At 47.7% G+C, this 21,271-nt stretch overlaps 1 protein-coding gene across 10 annotated transcripts in view; it reads left to right on the top strand.

The window, feature by feature from the left end:
• Positions 1–21,027, top strand: part of LOC122366059 (protein kinase C, brain isozyme-like) — a 119,882-nt gene extending 98,855 nt beyond the window's left edge. For 5 of the 10 annotated variants that reach the window (XM_043337826.1, XM_043337825.1, XM_043337832.1 and 2 more), the window contains 4 exons: positions 631–720; positions 2,403–2,591; positions 3,015–3,155; positions 7,727–10,150. In XM_043337826.1, coding sequence (XP_043193761.1) covers positions 631–720; positions 2,403–2,591; positions 3,015–3,155; positions 7,727–7,906 — 600 coding nt within the window. In that variant the 3' untranslated portion in view covers positions 7,907–10,150. Of the gene's footprint in view, positions 1–630; positions 721–2,402; positions 2,592–3,014; positions 3,156–7,726; positions 10,151–18,434 lie in introns of those variants that run through there. The other 5 variants (XR_006253830.1, XR_006253829.1, XM_043337829.1 and 2 more) reach the window with 3 other exon arrangements.
• The last annotated feature ends 244 nt before the right edge of the window (positions 21,028–21,271 follow it).

Below are 21,271 nucleotides of genomic sequence, written 5' to 3'. Positions count from 1 at the left end.
TGAGGGGGCGCCGCCCCCTCGGCTCCCAAGTTGGGGGGGGGGCAAGCGCCCCCGCTGCCCCCCCTGTTCCCGGGTCTATGACTCCTACATACCATGTTGCCTACGGGGCAAGCCGCTGCCTGTTGGCAAAAAAAAAACGCGTACAACGTCTGTCATTCATTCAGCGCATAAGTCATGTAGCGATAGAAGGCAGACAAGAAAAGGCCTGGGTTTTGGAAACGACTACCATTTTTTACGTGTACCTTGGATAGTAATGCGTGCATCTTTAGGCAGTACCATTAGTACCCCGTATAGCAACTGCTTTCGCGGAGGTTTTTTTTACCACGCTAACCACAATGCCTTGAAATAACGTCATTGATCGAGATATAGAATGCCCACATAGTACACAACTGCACATATTGACACTGACACGGACCGGTCACTGGAACTCACGTGCGCAATGCCCCACTGCTACACTGAAGGCGATGTCCGCAGTTATCGGAGAGTGACTGAAAAGCATGTATTTTATCAGATACAACGTAGCTTCTGTGCATCGAATCGACTCTTATCTGTGTAATATGATCGTTAAGTTTTCGTGTATCTGAATGTTTTCGAGTGCTTTTCTTTAATGAAAGCGATCTCTCTCACCAGATCGCTGATTTCGGCATGTGCAAGGAAGGCATCGAGGGCAACAAGACGACAAAGACCTTCTGCGGCACACCGGACTACATCGCACCTGAGGTAAGCAGCTGTCAATGGGATTACATGCAATGGGATTGACACCCACCATTATCTGTGACGGTATTTCAGTTCACATGCTGACACGCTTTTTAACCAGAAAAAGTCGGGAATCGTACCGATAATGTACGCTGACATACGCCGAATCGTTATTCGGGCCTTAGGCCTGACATAGTATCGAGAAAAGGGTCACAGTGCAAAGGTCATTTGGGTCATGGGCCCGCATTTTCAGGGTATGCGTAAAATTGATTATCTCGAGGGTACTAAATGTTCGTCTTGGCTCCTATGATTTTTTCGCGATTTTTTTTTGGAAAGAGAAAAACGAGCGGGGTCTGTTCGTGCTTCAAATGTTTAAAGTGCCATGACTACTTAATCGCATCAAGCTGAAAAAGAAAAGCTTCATAAAATGAATAGCCTTAAAACGTGTTCAGGTTTAGACTGCTTAGAATCGACATCTTAGCTAGGATCCTGCGGGCCTTCTCATGTTGGCTACGAATGCATTGAGCACATGATGAAATCATTGAAATCATCAGTGAGCACATGATGAAATTCAATCATGCAATGAACTCGGAAAGCCTCAACATTCCAAGTACCTGGTCGTGCGCCATTGGACGATCCATGCTGCCTTTGGCAGGAGATATTGGACCTCCATTAAACTTTTCCGAGAGCCTGACGAAACGGGCTGCCAGTCGAGTGATCTTTTCGAGGTGAAATGCGTCATTGAATATGACCCGAGGCGGTGTCGGCTGGGGCTGTGGGCGATGTCTGGCGAACGGCTCGTCATTCGGGGGCGCTGGGGAGGACTGGCGCGGCCGATATCGGGCGTATGGGCGGCGACGGGAGTGGGGTGAGAGAGGGGGAGCGAGGCGGGAGTCAGTCGTTGTATGACGCCATTTATTGAGTTGGTGTCTGGGCCGGAAACAAGAGACCTAGGCTGGCGGCGTATTGGTTCCTTCGCACGCATGTTCGTCAGAAACTTTTATGCTTTAAAAGCCTGGAAACATTAATTGGTTTATGAGAGAGGTTGTATATGTGTACTAGCAAACTGAATGAATACCTAACCTTTAGCCTGACATAGGCTCTCATCGTCTTATTCCTCTTTTTTCTTATTTTGGGCACAAAAAAGCAGCAGAGAATGTGCAAACTTTAAGTTCTATTGAATTGTATTGCTAAGCTTATTGAGGCCCATGCTAAGTATGTGATATATGAGGAAGGGAACCCAAAGCCTTAAGATAACGAGATCCTGCTCCTCAGCTCCCCAAATAATTACACCTCTCGCTTTAGGCTTACTTTCCTGAATGTAATTCGAATCTCTTATGTGGAATGGAACTGTCTATGACATACCAGTCAGTGGAATTAGCATACTTAAGCTGCGATAATGGTCCGACCAACCCGCCGACTGTGTTTGGTGAGCCATCCAGCGTGCTTAGACTCGGCCTTCTCAGATAGGCATTAGAGTTCTGATTTGCTGTGTAGTGTAGGTCTCCCTTTTCGTTCCATTCCGGTCGCTTCCCCCTCTCTTCTCCCTCTCTTCTCCCCCCTCTCTCTCTCTCTCTCTCACTCTCCCTCTCTCTCTCTCTCTCTCTCTCTCTCTCCTCCCTCCCTCTCCCTGTCCCTCTCCCTCTCCCTCTCCCTCTCCCTCTCCCTCTCCCTCTCTCTCTCACCATCCGCTCTCTCTCCGTCAGATCATCATGTACCAGCCGTACGGCAAGTCGGTGGACTGGTGGGCCTACGGCGTCCTCCTCTATGAGATGCTGGTCGGCCAGCCGCCCTTCGACGGCGAGGACGAGGAAGAGCTCTTCGCCGCCATCAAGGACCACAACGTCTCCTATCCAAAGTGTATCAGCAAGGAGGCCAAGGAACTATGCAAGGGGGTAAGTCCAACGCAGAAGGAGAAAAGCCGTACTTTAGGAGAAGGGTCGCTTTTGAGGGGATAAGCTTACAACACCTGATGGAAGTCCGCCTGGCTTCCATCCCGTCCCCCTCTCCCTCTCTACATCACTACATCATTTCTGAAGCCAGTTGATACCAGGGCAATTCCGAACGCTCCTCATTCTTCCATAGAACTGTAAATTGTATGCAACGGTGTTCACTTTTCTGTCGACGATGCTGACATTGTTACGTTTTTAATACTGCATAATGCCATTGCCTATATTGCATGCATCACTGGCGTGTTCTACGTTCTACCGATTGTTCGGACATTGCTGAGGTATCCTATACTCTGTCGATACTGTTAACATTATTGACGTGTTCACCACCCTGCTAATGATGCTGACGCTGCTCACACCTGCCGACAGCTGCTGACCAAGCAGCCGTCCAAGCGGCTGGGCTGCTCGCCGACCGGCGAGGCCGACATCCGCGACCACCCGTTCTTCCGGCGAATCGACTGGGAGAAGATAGAGTCCCGGGAGCTGCAGCCGCCCTTCAAACCGCGTATCGTGAGTACGGGGTGCAGCGGCCGCGTGCCGCCGGTACTAACAGACGGGGTGCAGCAGCCGCGTGCCACCGGTACTAACAGACGGGGGAGGACCAGTCGGGCGGGGGGACTGCGCGCTCAGCTGCGCCGGGCCGCCGCGTGGGTCACTGCTCTGACCTCTCACCCTTGCAGTTGTTACCGACTCAGTCGACAGCACTAAATCGGATGCATTTATTTCAATATAATTTTGCAGTTTTATGATGTCTATTAAAAATTTGATAAATTTGTCAGTACTGCTATGTAAAATGCGTGGTAAGATTTTTCTTTCTTCTCGTTTTTCATATGAACCCTTATGGCTTTTGCCGTTAACTGGGTCTGCTTTTTCTCCGGCTCAGTGTGGTGGTGGCTTCGGTTCTTTCCACGGTTTTTGCCATGGTTTTATCATTTCCTCTGGTTTGGCCGGCTTCTGGGGTGCTTGGTTCGGTTTATCAGCTAAGGGGCTTCTGCGATTTCTTCCGCTTGATTGCTATTCGGACACCGTCTGCCTCGTCCATTCCTTACCCCTTTTTAAATGACATTGCAATTTTTGCATATTTTCTGGGTGTGCTTATTTTTATATTTTATGGGAATGTTATTTTTATGACGTCTCTTTATCTAACCGTACTGATGAAATATGTACCGTAGTTGAAGCCCTTCTTTCTAAGCAAACCCATTCAAGTGTGTTTTCAGTCTGATCAGCCATGGCTGACCCACGGACAGAGAAATATGAGACTAATCTGCTCCCTGTGAGGCCGGTGTCTACCCATAGCATAAACCGCATTCATTCCCCATATGTGTTAACAGAATGAAGCTGCTCCAATCCCCAGTTTCCCTGCAATCCTGGCTTTCTACAGGAACAGATGTATAGACAAATAAGCGGTATACTCGGGCTATCTCAGTACGCTTCCATAATCTGAACGATAACGGATGGGATTCGTGAACTCATCCTGCAACTCCAGCTGCAACAAAGGCGGCTGATTTAAGTCCGTGCCATGGTTTTATAACTATTGCCGGTGGGACTGCCCTTTAGACCCGGGCTGCCCCTTCCCTCTCCCCCTCGGACGGACGCTGGTGGTGACGGGTGGTCTGTTTACCCCCCCCCCCCCCCTCACCCTGCCCCCACTGATGCTGCCAATTACGGCTGAATGGTGGCCATCCATCGCAGTTAGCTGGGCCGTGTGCCGGGGCCGGGGCCGGGGCTGGTCCGTACACAAACACAGCGATCTCGGCACTGACCGCGTGACAGATTAACTGGAAAACGCCCCGTGATTCTGGAGTGGCACATTGTCAGAGAGTGTACCGGGATATGTAAAATCCATGGTCAACTAAGACCATAACTTATTGAAATACCCATTAGAACTGGCAACAATTTTACACAACTCAAGCTCAAAGGCTGTTTCCAACAGTTTGGCTGATCCAACGGTATGCGTGGTGGTTGAAATGGGAACGACTTATTTTTTAATCCCCATTTCAACTTTAGCTTGTGTGAGATGCCAGCTCAACTAAAAAAATGCTCGCGTTCAATCCATCGGCCAGGGTCACATACTTTGATGGAGCTCGCTTTGTCTGCGATTGGTGTAAAATTTGCACATGCAATGTTTAGTGCGTATCGACGAACACTCATGACAAACCTCGAAGACTGATTAGAATTACTTCAGATAAATCGGCGCAGCATATTTTGAACTGTTGCTGATTTATTTTGAAATGCGATAAACAATGTTCAAAAAATGAATTTTTCGTCCATAATCCTCGTTGGTACAAGCCATTCAGCATCCGTCGACGTGAGCAAGGCTACGACCTATCAGTTTTAGAACTGAGCTAGAATTATGTACCAAATTTACGGGCTGTTAGCGGCTACTATTAGACATTTTTGCAAAGCGTTTGTTTATGTTCCCGGCCAGCTGAATTTAATCGTCGCACCGCTTGAAACTCGTTTGTAACTTTGCCATCGCCGGGCTCAGGGTGCTAACCTTTCCGCTATTCACCCTGCTCGCCGGTGCAGCATACTTTCAGGCGCTTTTGCTAGCGCCATCTGTGCGCGAGGTTGCTCATCATTTCAAAACCTTGACGATAGATGGCACCAGTAGTGAACGCCTGAATGTATGCTGCACCGCAGGTCCTCTTGTACCCTACTGGACGCGAGACTGAGTTGCGTTTTTGTTGGCGGTAAAAATGGCTTATATTATTTTTTAGCTTTTAAACATAGATTCAGACGGCTGTTTTCGGGATGGCGAATGCGCTTGCAAATAAATTACATGATAGGTATTAAGTTACCCTCTATCACCTTTCGATGTTAGGCATCATACTTTATACTATATACATAAGCCAGTGTCTACGCTCGGAACTGTTTAAATTAAGCATATCCTAACTTATCCCAGGACTGCAAATTACTAAACTGAAATAAATCAGTTGTAGAGTCGGCCCACAAAAGATAAGCAACGGACTTGTCGAGAGCATGTGATTGTGCCCCCTGCTTACTAAGAAAAGTTTCCCGTGAGGAAACATCCCTATATACCTATGTCGGGCAAAGATATCCTCCAGTCGCTTCGTGAACCCATGTCACTTTTTAATGCCGGTAGTGAGATATGGAAATGTTGAACTGCATCGGCCACCTTCATCAAAGTGCCGAACTGAACTACTAAGGGTTGTGAGAGCAAATGCGAGATTTTAGTTTACTTTCCCACTAAAACAAATAAAATCACTTATCGAGGACATTCATCAACTTATAGCTGTGCTGGTGCATGTTTAACCATATAGCTATGTATTCGTTCTCCGAAGAAATGCAAGATTTTACAAAGGTTGATGCCCACGTACCTCAACTGAACAAGAAAGCAGCATTCCCTCCTCGCCCCTGCCCACGAAGGAAACCCGCTGAACTCTGGGGACTAGAAGGTTAATCCTGGAATCCTTACCCGTCAGTCCTGCCTGCTTCTGATGCCTGCCACTGCTAGCGCACTCTGCACCCGCTTCGCATGTCATAATAGCATAGCCAGCTAACATCAACCGCATGCTAATCACAGTGTTATGCTTTTAAATTTGACTTTCGTGCATGTCTTCCATTTTGCTTATTGCATGTATTGCTCCTCTAAAATCATGGCATGTATTATTTCATAAATGTTACTTGAAACATCGTTTTACTCTAAATAATGAGCTATATGATTGTTTCTTTCTATTATCGACATTGTCGCTTATCTTTGTTGTTTACGAGTATTTTGCATTTTGTTGAACGATATGTTTATCTTTTTTAACGAACTGTTAACTTTAACACAGATGTGCACATTTATCAGTTAAGTGCTGATCTATCATTTTAACGTAAAATGAAATTATAGCAGAAGTGCCTGTGTGCTGTCCTAGTCTGTGAATATTGCACAAAAACTGCGTTGCATGAATAGTGTCACGGACACCTGTTCACATTTTATGATGCTGCAGTTTTGACCTATTCAAAATGTGTTAACACATCAAAATTGATTGCATGATTGCGGCAGACTCATCAACCACTTTCTTCTTTGTGATAATTTCGATCACAAAAATGATAATATTTTTGTTAAAGTCATTTCTAACATTAACGTCAATATTTCAATAACACATGGTTTTATCGCTTTTCTTTCTTCTGTATACTCCAATCGCAGTCATGTGCAAAGTTTTTTAATCAGCTATTGTGACACTTCAAACGTTTGGGCAACTGTGCCGCGCCTGACGCCAAATTGGCCATCTTTTTTACCGGCCCTGCGTGCATCAGCCGCGGTCGTTATAGTAATGCCGTAACATACAGTATGTCACCGCATTTAGATCTGTTTTTTATGGAACGCAGAGTGCAAATGATTCACGCAGTTGGCTGCAGCACGTGCACACGGTACTGAGAGCGTCGCCTGTGTCGGCATTGCACTGTAGTCACACCAGTGTAGCCACGACGCCCGGTCCCGGCTGGCCTGTCTGCTGACCTGTCTGTGGACGCTGTTCTATCTGCTGGCCGTTGGACAGTGGTAAGACTGTTCACTGGCTAGGCCAATGGACAGTGTCGGACAATCTGTCTTCTGGCCAATGAACAGCGGAGACCGCTCTGTTCACTGAACATGGGACGGTAGCAGGCCAGTCTTGTCCGCTGTCCATTGGCCAGTGGTAAGACAGTCCTGTCTGCTGTCCATTGGCAAATGGTAAGACAGCCCTGTCCGCTGTCCACCGGTCAGTGGTAAGACAGTGATGTCCGCTGTCCATTGGCCAATGGTAAGACAGTGATGTCCGCTGTCCACCGGTAAGTGGTAAGACAGTGATGTCCGCTGTCCATTGGCCAATGGTAAGACAGTGCTGTCCGCTCCACCGGTAAGTGGTAAGACAGTGCTGTCCGCTGCCCATTGGTCAATGGTAAGACAGTCTTGTCCGCTGTCCATTGGCCAGTGGTAACACAGTCCTGTTTGCTGTCCACCGGCCAGCGATAAGACAGTCCTGTCCGCTAGCCGTCAGGTCTCAGACAGCGTCCAGCCGGGACCGGCAGCCACCCCGCCAGTCCGCCACCGCCCCCTAACCCCGCCCCCTCTCTGTCTGGCCCGTTTCCAGAAAAGTCCCCGCTCCGGGGAGAACTTCGACCCCGTGTTCCGAAATGCCAGAACGGACCTCAGTCCAGCAGACAGCAGCATCATCCGGCACATTGGCTCGCATGTGTTCAAGGGCTTTGACTTCGTCAATGCCTACTACTCTCCAGTGCAGAGTGAAACAGACCTGATCCCGGCCAAGTAAAACGTCTAGGTGTCAGCGGAGTGGCGCCGCAAGTGTCAAAGGTGTCGCCAAAAGTGTCAGAGGATCGTGCTCGTGTGATGACAGTGACCGGTGAAGCAAATCGTGGAGAGGAGAGAGCAGTGTCGAACCCGGAGAGGGAGGAGAGGAGAGGCATGGAGAGAGAGCAGCACTCGGAAGTTGGAGGAAGGTGTCAGACCACACCGCCAGAAGGACGTTCCTGCGCTCCTGCTCCTTCGCCAATGTCGCAACTCGCAGTCGCATCCCGGTGCTGCATTACCGTCATATTTAATCGATCGATGGAACTACGAGACCGTATCTCACGGCTGCGGGGCTGAATGTTCTCTCCTGTCCATCCCCTTCCTATCCTTCCGTCTCTCTTTCCACCAACCTTCGCCATTCTCTCCCCTTTTCTGTCAGCTGTGTCTGTTTTCCTTGCATCGATCAGGAATATACAAGCCGTCACTTGTTATTAGAGATCACTTGTTGTCGTCTGCGAACTTGACGATCCCAATTACTGTGTATCTACTGCAAACGGAGCACAGAAGGGTCAGACAACTGTAACAATTACTATTGATATAATGTCATCCACTCGATTTCCTTCTTACTGTCTCAGTGTTGAATATAGCCGTCAGTGAAATTCGGCAGATAGTGGTGCGCTGTGATTCGTCCCTACAATGCAGGGATGCTACGTCACAAAGTTACCAGCCTGGAAGCCCTTCTTGCCGCTTCAGGGCTGGGGGATGGCCTCGTTTGACCTGTGCATGCGTTTGTTTATCGATTTAGTCCGTGTTTATTGTTGGGCATAATTACGGCAGTGGTCGCCTATTTCTCGTTAACCCCGTGTGTACCATTGTGTACAATAGGAATCGTGTCGCGTCTAGGTGTTACTGTCTCTGTGTTACTGGTTCATCAGAGGGTTTTTGTGACCATTTATATGTGGCAGTAGATGTTTTTAGCCCAGCCACAGCTCAGTACCTAGCGTTGTCATGGCTACCAGCGTGCATTTATCGCAGTGGGGATATAGTTGGCAGGATGTAACTGTAACAGCAAGATGAACTTTTTTCAAGTGCACACACAACAAAAAACAAACAAGCACAAATTCAAACTAACCAGTTGTCACAAATATCTCACAAAATGTTGTTGTGCATTTTCACTAATTAAAGCGCAAACATCATTTACTGATCTAAAAAGGTTACTGGGTTATTGCTAGGAATAATATTTGCTGCCTCAATGTCCAAACATTCAATTAACAATAGGTACTTGTCATTTAACTTTTTTGCCTAGAGCAAGACTCAACAGCAAGCACGTCACATTTGACTACAAACCTATTTTCAGTTAAATGTAAGGGCATAACCGGTTAGACTGCCTGTCTGTGGCATAGAGACAACCATTTACGAATTATTTATGTAGATAAATTGGTGCTCACTGGCTTTGTCAAGTGTGTGTATCTTGCGTGTATGGATACCAAAATGAAACCCCGCGGTACAGGCACTGTAGCTTCGTTAATAACGTATGCCTATGTGTTCAGCCACAACCCAGGCTATTTCTCGACGTCGCCGCATTGATACATGGTCGAGCGCTGCCATGTTGCTACAGGCTCTGGGCGCCGCCATATTGCTGCAGTCTCAGACACCGCCATGTTTCCACATCTCAGGGCGGCGCCATGTTGCTACAGGCTCTGGGCGCCGCCATGTTGCTGCAGTTTTGGACACCGCCATGTTTCTAAATCCTCTTGGCGGCGCCATGTTGCTACATCCCCTGGGCGGCGCCATGTTGCTACAGCTCCTGGGTACAGCCATGTGTTTATGTCTAAAGCAGCATTGTAGACGGCTCGGCGATTCGGTCGGCTGGGGAGCGGCAGCCAAGTTGTGTGCGTTGCGAGGAGATGCTTTCACGCCAAGTGTGTGACCCTACGGACCATTCCATGGCTGCTGCCGCTGCGCCCGCCCGCTGAGCCATTTGTGTGACGACGTGACGTCATGGGCCGCGTAACGTCACTACAACGTGACACAATTGTCACTGAGTGCGCCAGAACGAGCCACCAGAGGCCGCTGGTGCATCACGTTTTCTCTATTTCAGTGTCGGTGTTTTTATCATCTCCCTTTCGGTGTCCCTTTCAGGTCGTCATGTGTCTTTGTGCTGCGTTGTTTTGTTTCAAATTGGCATAGTTCAAACGTAGAAGACTGCCGAGAGAACGTTTTAATCAAGGTAAATCGACAACTTAAATACATACTATATGGATAAGACGTGTCTTATTTGAACTTGTTTTCTGTGACACGGAAGCAGCTGTGCTCTCTTATGCAGCGCGGACTCGTTTTGTTGAACCGACCCGGAACTGCTTGCTGTGGAAGACTGGCTGTCTGCTCGAGGGAGCTCGCTGCTCGGCGAGACGACGCGTTTCTCTGTAATGTGTTAACAAGCTCAGGGCTGTTGGGATGAGGAATTGAGGAGGTCGGCATGGGGTTGCTGGGGCTACGATAATGATCTTGTCGCTTAGTATGACCCGTGTTTCCTTTTCGCGATGTGCGATGTGTTTCGCGATATTCCTTTTTTCGTCCAAGGAAGACCAGATCAATAATTGTAGTTGGCTAAGATCCCGCGTGAAAGTTGACCTTTTCTTATCAAAGCGTAATCCTACCAGAAACTGATGAGTGCTAATTCAAAACTGCAGCATGGTGCTATTCCGGAACTTTGTCTTAACCCTGGAACGCCTAGGGGGGGGGGTTGTATCAACCCCCCCCCCCCCCTGAGGTTTTTCGAAGTGCACGCTAAACGGCTTGTCGTAGCGGGCTGAAATTTTCAATACCCTCTGGGGCAACCTTTTCGCATCTTTTGCCGAAAAAAATTGATCGGGTCATGTCAGGTCACGGAGTTATGACGTCATAAGAGGTACAGCCTCCGGCCGGATTTTCACAAACTGAGTGCCAACGCCCGAGGTTTCCTGCCGGTGGTACGGACATCGGTTGATGGATCGTGATGAAACTTCCCATGCATGTTGGGGCAAGTATTGGCTATCATATGGTATAAGAAATTTGACCGGGTCAGGTCAGGTCACGGAGCTATGACGTCACAAGAGGAACAGCGTCCGGTACTATTTTTGAAAAGCGCCCGAACCACTATTTTGCTAATTCTTGTCACCTCAATGGGAATATGCAGCAATATTAGCTTCTATAGGGAGCAAATGGACCTCCCAAATCCAAAAATACAATCGGATTTCAAAAATTTAAATTTTGATTTTTCGAATTTCTGCCGCCGACTGTGACCTTGCCGACTTCCGGCGCTCCCAACGCGCCATTTTTAGAGCTAGGGAAACGAAATACATACCAAACGATAGAGAATTGATCAAGGAACACGATAGTGAAGGTTTCAAGTCGATATCTCCCACCGTTTTGCCGCAATCGCCGCCGAAAGTTGAAAAAAAGTCTATTTTTCGGAAAATTTGACCTTTGACCGGTCAAAAGTAGGTCAAATGTTGACCTAGGACCAAAAAATATACCACCAATCGCGAGATCTCGTTGAGAGCAATCCGTTGGTTTTTTCCGCTAAGCTCTACGACCTTCCGTTTCGAAACGCCAGGGGGGGGGTCGTAACAACCCCCCCCCCCTGGTCGTTCGTGTTATGAGAAATGGCCTGGTCGTGCGAGGGTTAAAATGCTTCTCACAATGCTTTTAGGCGAGCAACGATTTTTAGATATGCTCCTTACATTTCATGAATAAACCAAATTAAAATGTGTATCCCGGTTAAAGCTTTCTTCGACAACCATCAACGTTGACAACCATCATCGTTGCTATAAGCGAGGAAAGCAACACAAGCGTTCAAACACATGAAACGGTAGTTTGCATTTCTTGGTTACGAGCGAGCGGGCGCGGCAAGCGAAGCGAAGTCTTTTCAATATAACGGAAAAATCTCAGTATGAGCGGCCCGACCCGGCCCGGCCTGTAACGCTTTTGAGAGGCTTATATCTCAGCAACCGCTGGACCGATTGGCCTGCGGTCTTTTTTGCTGGGTAGCCCCATCCCTTCTACCCCGTAATTGACTACTTTTGACACATCTCAGTGACCGTCGTGGCACGTGCCACGTGAAAAGTCAAGGGTGTTCAAGCTGTTTTGCAAAAGTAATGATTTTGAGAGGCTCATATCTCAGCAGCCGCTTGGGCGATTGTCTTGCGGTAATTTGTGTAGGGTAGCTGCATCCCTTCTACCAAAGGTCGGATACTCTTGTCTTGATCTATGTGAGTGACACTGCATGTGCAAAATACAAAAAGAAGCGGTGCCAAATTTGTTCCCATTTCAATAACTCGGTAATTACTGGGGCGATTTCGCTGAAACTTGGCATACATGTAGGCACCCACCAGGCAATGCATTCCCATGTGTTGCGGTTAGGGTGCTACTGCACGTGCGCACGTGCAGGGGGCGCTTCCAGATCTCGAGAACGGCCATGGGCCGATTGCGTTCAAATTTGGTACACGGTTGGGGACCGGTTAGTAGGGTGCCGTGCAGAAGTCAGTTTGGACCCCGTTTGCACGTGCGCACGTGCATAATGCCGCTCCAGATCTCAGGAACGGCTAGGCCGATTACGTTCAAATTTGGCACACCGCTAGCGACCGGTTAGAAGGGTGCTTTGCACAAGCCCCGTGGGAAGTACCCTCTCGCCCTTCCGCACGTGCAGGGTTCACTATCTCGCTCGCTCCTTCGCCCAAAAGGCGTTTTACTGGTATTAAATATTTTTATGTCGCCTGGCTGTGAACGTTGTCATTTTCTGCGCCGTCGACTCCGTTAGGTATACCCAATCTCAGTCGTCTATTTTCTGTCTCGGTACCTGTTGGAGTAAATGACAATCCGCTTTGGCCCATCCAAGCACCCCGTCGACACCACCCTCCCTACTCCTGCGCTGTCGTTTGGAGACCGCTCGATAAGTGCGCCCGTTATGTTATTGCTGTCTTGGATTTGCCACAATGGTCACTTCTGTTTTACTTACCAAGGCCAGTAGTTTTCTTGAAAGCCTCTCATCCAGTGCGCGATTTATGCAGGTGTGTTATTTTAGCGTTCAGTCGACTCGTTTAGCCAGGATTGTCGTGCATGTCCCGTTTACATAGCAGTCAGCAGACATTCGAATGCTCAGCAAGCTCTAACCCTCGCCGGCACAGGCCAATTTGCGTCCTTCGACGGCACAAGGTTTGGGTCCTGATCGAGCTAGAGCTTTGGGAAAAAACTAGCGTGTTTCCCATGACGAGAGGAAGCCGATGATACCCAATTTTAAGATCCTAGGTCATCGGTTGACCTTCCAGGTCAGGTCAATGACCCAAAAGTCGAGAAAATTGGGGCCTGATATAATGTCGTCAAGTGTTGCTACTATGTTTTTTCGGGGTGCTGATCACGAATATCATGTTAATTATGATCACAGATGATGTCTTTATGCATTGAAGCCAGGTCGGGTCAGGTCAGGTTAGGTCAACCAGTAGGGGTTCTGCCGGGTATTCGTAGTACGTGTCAACTGCCTCTGAGAGCTTCGTGACATGTTACGAAGGCACCAAAACTACTTCGTAAATGTTCAAATGGTTGCTAAATTCGAATTCAGCTGTAAAAAGTAGCATAGAAACATAGAAAACTCGAAAAAGTAGACCGAGGTCATCAAAGGTCAGTGACCTGACCTGACCTTCAGGTGACCTTGACAATAATTGACATCCACCCTAATGCATGAGAGCAACTTCAAATCACATGTTTGAACGCTCGAAACCACGAAAAGACTGCAAACGCGCGGTTAATGCGAGCTGACATACATACGCCGAATCGCGATTCTGGCTAAACATGGTCTCGAAAGGTAGGTGACAGACAGGTCAAAGGTCATTGCCAGGGTCATGAAATCATTTAGGGTAGGTGTAAAACGGATCAACGCGAGGGTACTGAAAGTTTCGTCGCAATCGGCCACTTTTTTACGCGAGTTATTAGTGTATTGCAAGTAATTGTTGATAGGCTTATGCTCATAAAAATAACGTTTGTGTTCTTAGATAATGAAGCATCTTCGGCACTCGCCCTCTAGATGCTGAGCTTGAGCGGTCCATAGACAGCAAGATTACTACAGACAGCTCATCCATCTGACTGTCTTCACGTTCGCTCTGTTAATTATGGATCAATAACTTTGAAGTTTGGAAGCGCCCAAAAAGCACACACAGGACTGGTTACCATGGCAACACCCATCGCTAACAACGACTGCTGATTGCCGAGTCCAAACACTCCGCACTTTTTGATAAATTGAACGTCAAAGTTCTTGGGCGTTGAAATAAATGGCTTGTTTGTGCTAACTTCGTTTTTGATTTATACGATGGTCAGCGGCCCGTTAAACGAAACAATTTATTTCGGCTAGCCTATGTGCTGTTGTCATCGGAGTGCAGTGCATCGATTTTGCATTGCAATTGAAAAACATCTTCTCTTCAGTGTTACAGCAGTCAGCAGGTCGATACATTCTTCAACTAGATACTCTCAAGGAGAAATTCGGATGACTAACTTTGGTGAACATGATAGAGCCGATGGCACAACCATGGATGATAATTGTAGGCACAACAGACTTGACTTAACCCTCGCCAGACCAGGACCTTTTTGCATATCGCGGACGGGCAGGGGAGGAGTTGGTACGACCCCTCTGGCGATTGGCTCCTATGTAGTGATGTCAATTACGGAAAATCGTGATACCTATACCAAACCAAGTGCCAACAATATGAAATATCCATGGAAACATACCGATACCGAACCGACTTGGGAATATGAGGAAAACACCAACTTTTTACCTAATTTTCAGCCTCTTTTACATCAGTGAGGATTCATAATACCAGCAAAGTACCAAGTGCACTCGCCTTGAAATACCAAATACCAAGTTGGTATCGGTTCGGTATCGGTATACTAGAAAGTTGGTATCCGATTGACATCTCTACTCTTATGGCACTTAGAAACACCAAATTTGCAGGGTAGGTGAACCAATAAAAAACCTCGCCTCTGTGCAAATATGGCTGCTCAAGGTCAATTTTTAGGGGGTTTGGGGGTATAAGTGTAAAAATTTCGCTAAAACAGGTCAAAAGTTTTTCGCCTATACTTTTTGATCTAGTACCTAAAGAAGATAGGTAGATAAAAATGTACCAGTGAACTCAGCACGTCTGTGCGCATCGAACTGTATACTTTTTACCAATGTAAATTAACTTAAAATTTTCCTTACGATTAAGTGAACTTAAATTAATTCATCAAGTTAAAGTTAGTCAAATAGCATCATGCCGCATATCATTCGATTCGGCTGATAACAAACAATACAATGTAACCATTTTTGAAGCTCTAGCCTCATTTTGTGCCAAATTATCCTGCACCGTAATGGGGTCTGCCGAGCAACGCGGTCTGATGGGGGGGGCATTTGCCCCCCCCCCCCCCAAGATCTTGAGAACCACGCAACATAGCGACAAGCGGCAAACGGCGTTGGATAGCACCAACGGGCACCTACCTTGTGACCCAATATCATTTACCTCGGGCTAACCGATGACGTCACAAGTCAGGTCAAAGTTCTAATTTTCACCGTTTACAGTCATTTCAAGAAATGCGTTGTAAAATCAAGTAAAATGCATTTCATTGAAAATCATCGATCGATGGGGAAATGTTTGTCAAACACACATTTTGCTATTTGAGGTGACTGATATCAGATCAGGTCACAGGGGTCAGGTCACTGAGGGTCACAATATAAAAATATCATGTGATGCATGTTTTATGGTCCAGTTTATATGCCAAATGCGATTATGTGGGACAGGCAGCCCTTGGGGTCAGTTGAAATTATGTTTTGATGAAGGTCAGGTCAAGGTCAGGTCAAATTAGGTCAAATTTCAAAGTTGATATTTTTGCATAAAATGGGTATCGATTCGATGCAGCTTGTCACGGGGAGTTCAATGATGGTCTTTGTTTTAAGCTAAGGAGCGCAGGTACTATTACATACATTCCGTTTTTTTTTTTCGAAATTCGAATTCTTCTTGGAATATTTTTGAGTTTCTCTATAAAATCTTTTTTTTGGGGGGGGGGGGTTAAAACCCCGAATTTTGAAAATTCGAGATAGCAGTTTTGTAGCGCCGTCTTTCCTCTACACGACCACATAAAGAACTTTAAAATTGCTTGTTAACTGTAGCTTTGGTGAGCGTTTCAAGATGTCATGTTTTTTGCTCATTTTTACTCGAACATGACCTCAGTTTGACCTCAATAACTGCTGACCAAAGGTGGCCTGTGACTTGAAATTTTGTGTGAAGTTGTCAAATTGATGCCCGGGAAGGTACTGAAAATTTGGCGGCGCTGCGCGCCGCCATTTTCTTGCTATTTAACCCTCGCCAGGCGAGGGCCTTTTCCATAACACGGACGGCGAGGGGGGGGGGGGTTGGTACGACCCCCCTCGCGATTGGCTCCTATGGCACTTAGAAACGCCAAATTTAACCACGAGCACTGACGGCGGCTGGGAAGCCGCGGCGCTCTTCCAGGACTTCGTGGTCGGCGCGGCGGGGCGGCGAGGGCGGTGGCTGACTCAGCGGAGTGATCGCACACCTTCATCGTGTACTTTCCAGTTAATTCACACTTAGTGGGCTCACTTTGTTAATGCCGGCGGTGTCATGTTTTTTAACTTAGTTTATTTATTGGAGAGGTGCCTTGAATAAGCGTTACGCTTTTGCACCAATCCTACTTGTTTCACTGTTGTATTTATTTTATCTTTTTTATTGAAAATAAATGAGTTGGTGACCTGACCTGAAAAGACTGAAACCTGAAATTTTCAGGGTAGGTGCCAAAAGGTTGCTCCAGAGGGTATGCCAAATTTGGTGGCGCTACACGCCGCCGTTTTTACGTTCTTTGTGAAAAACCTTAGGGGGTTGCATCAACCCTCCTCGCCGGGCGAGGGTTAACCCGCGCCGTGCTGGGGCCGGCGTTTTCACGCCCCCTCCCTCAGATTTTTCGCAAATATCTAGATGAACGATGACTTTGAAACTTTCAGAGATTGATAATAATATGTATATTGTATAAAATGTATATGTATATCGGATTTTTTATATATGTGACCCAAGGTCAGGCCAATTTTGCGACCTTTATCCACATTATAAGTCTATGGGAGAAAATTTAGATGCGTCTCTTTTGGACGAATGTCGTTATAAACCCTCTCAAACATAGGTTCATAGGTAGGTACCTAAACATGACACACTGAAACGGAAAAATGCACCTGTGACCCTTCTCTGTGCCCCTGAGGTCATCCCAGGTCATGACAGGTCACCAGCCACGCCATGTGTGGATCGCCCACGATCGTAAATACATATATGCATACATACATACATACATACATACATACATGCATGCCTACATACAGTAGTTTTTTTACTGCAACTTTGGATAGAGACGTGCTAGAGCGGTGAAAACACCTCAGATGTGTTCAACTCGACGATACGGATCGACTGATATGCAACATGGCCTTTCCGGTCAGGTCATGACTTTGACCCGAGGTCAAATTTTCCAAATGACCTTTCAAGGTCAACGTATAGTTCATTCGACGCGTCTCGACGAGAGGAACACAATTCTAGCAAAATTAATATCGTGGCTCTCTTGAGTCAAAAGTTAATAACGCAAAACATTTTTTTTAACGGCTTTTTTTAGTTTTTGCTCTCTGGAGGCCAAAACGTTCACCTGAGGTCAAATCTGAGAACAATAATCAGGAAGGTCTGTAAAAGGGCTATCGAATGCGGTTTTACTGCGGCGCTGTATCTCTATTGGTTCCCAAATTACCCGTTGGCAGTTTCCAAAATTGTTGAAATAAACTAAATTTGACCATTGATGACCTCTGGCTACCAGACCAGACCTTTCACCTGACCTAAAAATGACCGAGAGTTTCCGTCATTATTTTTTGTGCTCTTTCTATTGCCGCTTACCACGTGTCGCTACGTGGCCCAGGAGCCGAGTTTGACGGGGGGGGCGTAAAAAGCCCCCCCCCCCGCACGACACGGAAAACTCAGACGACCAGCACCACGGCGTGGGTTAATATTGGACACTTTTTAATTTTTAGGAACCATCCCACTCATCAAAGATTTGGTTTTTTACTTTTGGACCACCTTAGAGTGTAATAGACAATGCCCCTGACTTGGAGGATATGCCATTATCAGACTACCTCAGATTTAGGAACCCCCTGAATCTCAAAACGAATTAGACATTTTTAGTATGACGCAACACTGCGTCACCATTTTGGCCAAGTGTTGAACCAGTCATAACGTTTCCTATCGGACAAGCAATTTGACCTTCAGACGCCCCTCGAACTTCCAGTAGCCCACTCAAATGGAGGGTTAATGGATACGAGCTAATGTTCTCCAAGCCTAACTTTTAGTTCCTCCTTAAGTTCGAACTTCGAACCCACTTTGTTTACTTTTAATGGCCTTTCTTACTAATTGCATTGGCATTTTCATTTCCTACTTACCTTGCAGGGACCTCATTGTTTATTGCCTACTCTCGCTAACCCATCCCCTCCCTTCTGCAACCTGCAGAAGCACCGCAAGGACGTCAACAACTTCGACAAACAATTCACCTCGGAGAAGACCGACCTGACGCCGACCGACAAGCTGTTCATGATGAACCTGGACCAGACAGAGTTCTCCGGATTCTCCTATCTCAACCCTGAGTATATACAGCACGTCTGAGGTCGTCCCTTGGGGTCGTCAGAGTCATCTGAGGTCACCAGGAACGTAGAGGTTACCTGGGTCATCTGAGGTCACCAGGAACGTCAGAGGTCACCTATATCGTCAGGGGTCACCAGGGGCGTCAGAGGTCACTCAGGTCGTCAGAGGTCAACGTCTGAGGCCAATAAGGTCATCTGAGGTGAACATAGACCTAAAAGGGACTCCAGAGATGCGGCATGGTGGATGCTAGTGCGGAATAATTCCGGAAATCAGAGACCGTTGGTCACTGGTTCGTGGTCACTGATTGTTGTGTAGCTGCTGGGTGGGAGCTTAGGTGGAGAGATAGAGAGGGAGGGAGAGAGAGAGAGAGAGAGAGAGAGAGAGAGAGAGAGGGAGAGAGAGAGAGTCGAGAGACCAGTGATACGAGGACCGAGGGCAGCAGCAGCATCCACAGATCGCCTCTCATGTCTGCCGAGGACAGCGTGTGTAGTGTAACGTATGCCGATATTTCAGCTGATGAACTACTAGTCCAAGATGGATATTAGGGGAACAATGACGCAGATAGGAGGCCAGAATCTCGATGTGTGTCTCGCCTGTACGGGGGCCGTGCCTACCGCACTGACCAGGGGCGCCCGAGCTTCCAGCAGTGTATGTATGCGTGGCTGCGTGAGTATGTGCTCGTCAGTGTGTGATCCACTTTTCGAGATGTCCAATCAGTGTTTATTAGGTGTGCGGCGTTAGGGAAACAGAAGATGAATATTCGAGGAATAGTTTAAATGTGTAAGCGCTGGCCGCAGTATTTCGCTATCATTCAGCAATCGCGTACTCGATGTGCGAACTGCTTTCAGTTTGAGGTTAGTGTGACATGTTTTATTGTTCCACTGTGAAGTATATTAACGGCCACGTGTCAGGGCTCGACTTAGCTACACAGACCGGGAAGATATGCATATGATACTGTCAGAGATACGATCCGCGCTGTCCGTCTCCAATCGTGCCGCAGGATACCAACTGAGAGCGTCGTAAGCCGCGCGTTGTGCAGTGTTACAGCCCTTTATGTGAGAGTCAACCGCCACGGATTCTACCGCCATCTCTGGCTGTATGTATGTAACTATATTCCAGTGTAATTTTGAGTAGCTGTGTAGTCTATATCGTGTCTACGTACGCCTAATAGGCGTCTCCACTTATATGCATTCGTGTTTATTATTAGCTCGCTAGGCCGCTGCTCGGCGATGGATTATTGGAGAGCCGCGGCCTGGGATTATGGGAGCCCGCCAAGATCGTCCTTGGCTTGGCAGGTATGTCGAGCAGAAGGGCCCAGGAAGCGCCCCTGTGCAGCGTGCAGTGGGTAGAGGTAGGCCGGATGCAATGCAAAAGTCACGATATATAGAGCGGGGCGGAATTCGCCATGACCGAGGACGGGACTCTGTTCAGACCAAGAACAAAAGTCAGTAGGTACAGGTCTCGCGAGATTAAGCGGTAGGTTTTGCACTTTTACATTTCCGGTTATATCTCAGAAACTAATCGATCTACGATGAAGCCATTTTACACGATCATGGCCGGCTTGTTACCCAACAAGTCGATCGCATCTTCAACACTTAAAAGCTTAAGACGACGAAGATATAGCTTGAAGTACACTAAATTTTCTAGGTGCAAAACCTACCGCTAAAACCCGCGAGACCTGTACCTACTGACGAGGACATGCCGCAGTAAAGGCAGGGCTGGACCCAAAGGATGCATATTACAGAGGAAGGGCGGGATTCAGATCAGACGTGGGGTAGGACTCGAAGGCAAAAGTAAGTTGGGACGCAGGCCAGGAGAAGTGCAGGTTACAGTACAGTGGTATGACGAATACTCAGAAGATAATGAGGAAGAGAGGAACTCAATAGATTCAGAGACAGAGTTGGGGCTGAACTCAGAATTCAGAGGACCGTTTACGAGCCGGGCCACGGAGCGGCGGCGGCCGACCGTACCGTGATATGTTGTGGGCCCGTGGCTACCAGTGTCTTTAGTGGGTGTGCAGCTAAACAGGGGCGCCCGGTAGTGGCGAAGTCTTCCCCTGTCCAGGGGCAGTGTGAATGATTGCAGGCGCGCGCTCGCGTGGCGTATAACCCCGCGTCGAGGCCGAACGCGGACGATAGGTAAATGTCATCGCATTTTCTCTGTCATCGTGGTATTTATGCTGGTTGTTATTCCCCATACTTGTAGAGAAAGGTAGCGAATTCTCGGTGTTTGGGAGCGGATGAGCTGGTAGATACGAGTGAGTGACTGGTGCGCTGAATTCGCTACTACCAGCGACACCTGGAGTGATGCGCCGTCCTGGGGCGACGTGTAGGTTACACACTATTCCCGCGTACCCTGCGGGCTATTCCAGGCTTCTCGGCCGCCCACTGACAGATTGGGAGGACTCTGCCAGTGTCTCGGCCGGCCGCTGACGTTATGTGAATATACGATACTGACCCAACAGAGGATGTTTCTCGCTGAATAACGAGTCTGTCTGAATCGAACACTGTTCTTTAGCGCTGGCTGGCATGTCCTCTTACGTCTTCTCTATGCTAAGCGACCGCCAGTTGAGCGCTCAATCAGTATTTTGACCAGTGGACATTAAGCACATCCCCAGAGTACGACCGACAAAGCTTTCCTCAGTGATAACAGCACTAACCATCGAACATCGCTCCAGTACACTTTATCTGTCCTGCCCTAACAGA

Source organism: Amphibalanus amphitrite, unplaced genomic scaffold (genome assembly GCF_019059575.1).
Source record: "Amphibalanus amphitrite isolate SeventyFive unplaced genomic scaffold, NRLGWU_Aamphi_draft 000782F_arrow, whole genome shotgun sequence".
In the NCBI taxonomy this organism is placed as follows: Eukaryota; Metazoa; Arthropoda; class Thecostraca; order Balanomorpha; family Balanidae; genus Amphibalanus; species Amphibalanus amphitrite.
This window is presented reverse-complemented; position numbering and strand designations above follow the sequence as displayed.